The 6,523-nt window shown below is 30.2% G+C and overlaps 1 protein-coding gene across 1 annotated transcript; it reads left to right on the top strand.

Moving 5' to 3' along the window:
- The first annotated feature begins 2,020 nt into the window (after positions 1 to 2,020).
- LOC100259222 (uncharacterized) lies at positions 2,021 to 4,913 on the top strand. The gene is given in 6 exon segments (XM_059739628.1): positions 2,021 to 2,524; positions 2,527 to 2,618; positions 3,359 to 3,440; positions 3,561 to 3,623; positions 3,787 to 3,945; positions 4,527 to 4,913. Coding segments are annotated over 6 exon segments (576 nt in total). The 5' UTR covers positions 2,021 to 2,367; the 3' UTR covers positions 4,550 to 4,913.
- Positions 4,914 to 6,523: the final 1,610 nt, after the last annotated feature.

The raw sequence follows: 6,523 nt of genomic DNA on the forward strand, positions 1-6,523 counted from the left end.
CCACCCTTTCTAAAATAATGTCCAATCTAATGTCTCTGTGCTACATAGATTGCCACGTCATAAAACCGTAGTTGGTAACTACGGTTTTATTTTTTAAAAATAGTCAAAACCGTAGTCACCAACTACGACTTTAATTTTAATTTTATATATAAATATATATTTAACTTATATTTTTTTAAATAAAATATTATATTATTTTGATTTTATATTGATTAAAAATATGTAAGTGGTGTAATAAAAATATTTAACTTTAATTGATCTCATTATTTAAAGAATAGTAATATATAAAATTAAATAATTGATGTCTTTAATTTGATATAAAAATATATTTTGATAATTTTATGAAAATATTTGGCACTACATTCAATATAAATATAATTAGTTATAAATATACTATTTTATACCCTCATAATGAAGAATATTATATTATTTTGTAACTTTGTGCAAAAATTAAAGGCAATTATGCACTTGTTCAAAATATAATATGACTTCAAGTGGGTAAATAATTGGAAAATTACTTAAATACAACAAAAATAAATTTTTTTTTTCCATTTTTCTCCTTTCGAAATGGGATCAAAATGGAATGGAAAGACTTAAAATGTTAAACTTAAAATGTCAACCTAAAAGAATTTGTTTTTCCACTTCTTAAAATATAGAATTGTAGAAAGAAAATACCTTTGTTTTTCCAATCAATTCGCTATTTAGTTTAATTGTTTTAGTAAATAGATGAAAATGCTTTTGAAATATTTTTGTAAATTCATTGATAATAAGAAAAATGTTTTTTATTGGGTACTAATGGGAGTTTTGGGCAAAAATAATTTCTTTAAAACAGAAAATTCATAAAATAATTTTATTCATAAAATAATTTTATTCTCAAAATAATTTTTAATGTGATGTGTGTCTTATTCATGTGGGTATTCACATCATAAAACTGTAATTGGTAATCATGATTTTTGATTTTTTTTTTTTAAATAGTCAAAATAGTAGTTAGTGATCATAACTTTAAATTTAAACCTAAAGCCAATTTTTTAAGTTCAAATTTTAAATCATATGAATGTTCAATTTTTTAAAAATTATTTTGATTGGAGGTTTAGATTGTAAATTTTTTTTAATATATTATCTTTTCTATATCAATATAGTGTTGTTGTAACTAATTAGTTATAAATATAATTAGTTTAAATTTAAACCTAAAACCAATTAGTTTAAATGAATAAAACTAATTAGGAATAGGGGAAAAGGTAAAGGAAAGTTAAAGCCGTAGTTGGTGACTACGGCTTTGATTGTTTTTAAAATAGTCAAAGTCGTAGTCACAAATTACGGTTTTAAACTTAAAGTTAAAACCATGGTTGGTGACTACGGGTTTTGACTATTTTTAAAAAATGAAATCGTAGTTACCAACTATATGACGTTTATGGATTTTTTTTTTTAAACGAAGTATTTTGGGTCATCGGGAAAAAGATAAAGGAAAAATCATGTGGTATGATAATTGCCACGTGTCAAAGTTGTTTTCTTTAAAAAATAATAATAGTAATGATGAGCTCATTTGTCTTATCAAAGTAAATAAAAAAACAAAATGACAAAAAAAGGTGGCAGTTGGCCGAAGGTGAGAGAGGAGGGTTTGAGGGTAAGTTAGGAATATTAATTATTTTCACTAAGTAGATATTTTGAAGGTTATTTTTTCCGAAACACATATTCTTTGAAAATAAAAAATCAAAGTTTTAAAAAAATATAATTTTTTTTAAATGACACATGATTACATCATTCCCCCTAGATTATTTGTTCATTTAAACTTTTGTTTAAATAAAATTAGTTTTAATTATTTTCTTTTTGGAATTATATTTAACATTTATTAAAAAAAATAAAAAAACATAGATATAATATTGTTAATGAGTTTTCTTTTTAATATTTTGTAAAATAATTAAATTTAAAAATATTTAAATTTAATTATGGGCTGCCCATTTCAAAATAATAAGAATCTCATAATCTAATTTTTCCAAATTCCAGGTAAATATGCTAATCTAAAAAGAAAATAATAAGAATCTCATAACCTAATTTTTATGTGCTGATTGGGTTTTTTTCCTTTAATTTAAAAAAAAAAAAAAGGAAAAAAACAAAAGTGTGCGATCCTCTTTCTCGAGTCTTCACATTTTGAGACACTGAACCCAAATCAAAATTAATTTTCACCTCCAATCCAAACCCTAACTGCTGCCCCCGTTTTCGTTTTCTTCTTCTCTTTCCGAAAACCCACCGGAATCGGAAGATTCATAATTCTTCAGAATTAATTTTCACCTCGAAGCCAAACCCCAACTGCCTCATCTTCCTCTCATTCATATCCCGAAAGTAGCTTCAACAGTCAGGCCTGTAGCCATGAAAGCCGTAGTGATCACTACTTCCGGTGATCCCCAAGTTCTCCAAGTGCAAGAAGTCGAAAACCCTGAAATTGGAGATGATGAAGTTCTAATTAGAGTGGACGCCGCTGCCATTTACCGAGCAGATAAGCTTCAGAGGAAGGGCTTGCACCCTTCCTCAAAGGCGGCAGTCCCTACCCGGGTCTCGAATGTTCTGAAATCATCGAAGCTGTTGGAAAAGCCGTCGTTCGATGGAAGGTTGGCGATCAGGTATTTCAATTGCCTAATATTTTGATTTCGTTTCTGTTCCTGTATTTTTCTCGGCTATCAAACACTAGGAACGTGTAAATAAGGAGGTTAGTTGATTGCGAAAACGGGAATTTTTTGTTTGTGTTTGTGTTAAGGAGTCTTTGTTGAGAATTTTATGATTAGTTTGTGATTTTATGATTAATTTTGTGTATCAATATAGGTTAATTATTGAGCTTATTGGTTTTTCAAATTTATGGTTGTAAGAAAATTGGTCAGTGTAAGGTTATGGGTTCATGGGTTCATTACCAATTTGCTTACTGAAAATTTTCTGATGCCTGATATATTTACCAGCACAAATTTACACTGTTGGTGTTTAATGTGTGTGCGTCAATATTGGATTAGGGAGGCAGAAGAGCCATGGTTTTAATTAAAACATTACATCATCATATTCTTATTTAGATACATCGTGTCTCACAATTTCATTGCATCCAAGGCCATGTTATTTTTTATTGCATGGTTTGTCATGATAATTTCTCAACCCTTCTCTGGAAAATTATGTTGGATGGCTGATATTAATTACCCCAAAAGAAGAAATTTTATGTTGAAGTAAGATGAGTACCACAAAGAGTTACTTTTGGTTGTTCCTATCATCAAATGGGCGATTGATGCACAATCCAAATGGTAAACTTTTTTTCCCCCTTTATCCAGATGGAATTTTTATGCATGGATGAATTGTGAAATGAGGACTGATAATATTTCAGGTTCATGGGGGTTCAATTGGAATTGGTACGTTTGCTATTCAAATAGCGAAATACCGAGGAGCAAGGGTATTTGTTACAGCAGGTTTGCCATCACTATTCTACCTCATCTCATGGCACCAATTCCTTGTCTTCACATGTTTTCGACCATTTTTTACAACTGAAAACGAGGAAAAATTAGCTGTTTGTAAGGATCTTTGAGCAGATGTGTGCATCAATTACAAGACTGAAGACTTTGTTGCTTGGGTGGAGGAAACAGGAGGGAAAGGTATATTCTATTGTATCCTAACAATAATTTCAGTTGAAGATGGAATTGCTTTTAATTTTTTAGTGCACCTAATCCACTAGTCTGGTATGTTTGAAAAGATAAATAGTCATCTTCCACTTGATTCCGATTGTGAAGATCTAACTCCAAAAATGTTGAATGACAGGTGTTGATGTTATACTGGATAATATTGGACGGGCCTACTTTGAGGGAGACATCGATAGTTTAAATGTTGATGGAACGCTTTTTATTATTGGTTTTCAGGGTGGAACAGTTGCAGAAGTAAATCTTTCAGGTTTACTTGCAAGGTGCCTTACAGTGCAAGGTACCACTTTCTCTATAGAAGATTTTTCTGTAGTTTTGGAGTTGAATCAATTTGATTAATCTCATCCAAGTTCAGAACTAAGGTGGATTCTGGCAAGCCAAGGAAAAACCAAATTACCATAAATTCTTTTTTTTCTGGATTGTTTTACTTCTTGGAAATCCTGTTTCTCGATCTGGTCAGGTATATGGAAATTCCAAGGAAAATATGTTTTACATTTTCCATAATTGGAAACACTCAGGAATTTAATATTTTCCTCTGAAATAGCAATGGTTTTCTAATTACAACATTTGTTTTTCTTGTATCATCCCAAAATATTTTTTAGGTGTTTGTTCTCTCTTGACACAGCTTTTAATCGGGTCTGTCTTGCTTTTCGATAGATTTCTTGACAAGTTGCTTCTATATCATACTTTCTTTATTGGTTTTGGATCATGCACCTTGCTTTGTCAGCCCTGTTATCACTACCCAAACTAGTAAATTTATGCACAAAACTCCATGTGTCAGTAACTGTGGTTATTAGGTTGTATTAAATAATTTGTAAATACGGTGGATGAGTTTGTACTAAATGGCAATTGTTTAAACAGAAGTCTGGAAAACAAAGCTGTAATTGTGAGTGAGGCGGAGAAGAATGTTTGGCCTGCAATCACAGGCGTACAAGTATTTTCCATTGACGGAAGCAGCAGAGGCTCACCAGCTCATGGAAAGCAGCAAGCATGTTGGGAAGATACCGTGCATTCAATTATGTTATGGTTATGAATGATCTTATGCCTCAGAGGGATGACATGATTTTAAAACTCTTAATGAGCATCTACTATCTGATACAATGTGTGATGCCCAGGCCTAGATGGTCAATGCTTAATTTCTTATGTAGGCCTGTCATTTGAGAATAAAAACCAGCCTTCCAGTCCAAACATTTAGACTACTGGAATCTAAAGCTTCAAGATGGTTGAAACTGAATTTTCATGTGCAAACAGATCATAACTCTCCAACCTCCACAAATGAGCTTACCTTCCTTATCTGAAGTTTGAACAAAAATGTATGAAACGGTTAGGTAGAACTGTCTAAGAAACCAGAGCTTGGATGTGAGAGAAACCAGCGCCCCTAAAGGTCAGGACAAGATTACCATTCCACCAAAGTTGAGCCTTGCATGCAGTCACCTAGTATTTTCTTTTATTGGAGTCTTCCCCTCTACCCTGGCACTGGGATTGAAGGCGAATGAAAAACCTGCATGGATTGAAGGTGTGCTGCTTGAGTTGATTGTAGTTTGAGCATGAAAATTTGAAGATCCAGAACAGCAAATGAGGAATGCCTATCAATTTGAAACCAGCATGGGTGGATGAATGGAGAGGTTCTTCACTGAATTTGTCCATGAAGTGGTTTCCATTAAATTGCTTGATGTAAAAAACGAAAAAAGCATATATTGCTTATTTGAAGTTAGAATATAACTTAAGTTGCCAGAATGGTTTATGCTTATAGTGCTGATTTTAAAGTACGAAACAAATTGGAACTAACACAAAAAGTAGTTATATACCACGAAGAAATGAATAAATTTCATCTTATATCTCATAGCTTTTGAAGTGAGCGTATTTTGATTTGGCAAAAGTAAGGGTGAGTTCAGGAATGAAGCTTCATCATTTCAAATATGAATTTATAATCTCAAATCAGGAAGCAAAATGGAGTGAATGTCATTGACTTGATGCATACTGCTTAAATGGTGATTTATTTAAAAATTTTAACCACGATTAATTTTTTCTTTTAAATCAGTAATATAACCCTACAAAAGTAATGAAGATTAAAATGTTAGGCAATTTATTTTTTAAAAAAAAATTGCAAAATGTCTTTTTTTTTTTTAATAAATTGCAAAAAAAAAAAAATTATTGCAAACAATTTTTTCTTTTTTCTTTTTAATCAAACTGCAAAAATCTTTTTTTTTTTCTCCAACAAAGTGATTTTTTTTTTAATAAAAATAACTAAAATCTAGAATGCACTTTTTTTATTTATCAAATCTTAAAAATTATTGTTTTCAATAAATAACTTATTTATAAAAAGAAAACTATAAAATATATGCACTTGAAAAATATTTAATTTTTATTTGATTTAGTATCAATTAATATTTGTAATATTTTTTAATATTATAGAAGTTAACATTCTCAATAAAGATATTCAAGGCCTTGAGTTCCCCTTGGGCCTTGGCCAGGGCCTTCTCTTTGTATCATTATTTTGAAGAAGCATATTGGTGTGACGTAAAAAAAAACTATACTAAATAGAAAATAAATAAAAGCATCAACAAAAATAAAGGCCAAGATCCATGAAAAGTAATCTTTAAATTTGTTGCATATATAATTTCAACAATGCATAAATAATTACAACATACACAATACAATAATATTACACAACTATATTTTCAAATATAACATAAGATCATTAAAGTGATAAATTGTAGTCGTATAAAATATTTGTACAAGTAAAGAAGAAATTATGAGATTAAAAGTCTGTTTGGCAGTGATTCTAATAAAAACGTTTTTCTTTAAAGTGTTTCCTTTTGTAGTGTTTCCTTGGAAAATACTTTTTTGCGAATTAG

The sequence above is a fragment of the Vitis vinifera genome, chromosome 9 (assembly GCF_030704535.1).
Source record: "Vitis vinifera cultivar Pinot Noir 40024 chromosome 9, ASM3070453v1".
In the NCBI taxonomy this organism is placed as follows: domain Eukaryota; kingdom Viridiplantae; phylum Streptophyta; class Magnoliopsida; order Vitales; family Vitaceae; genus Vitis; species Vitis vinifera.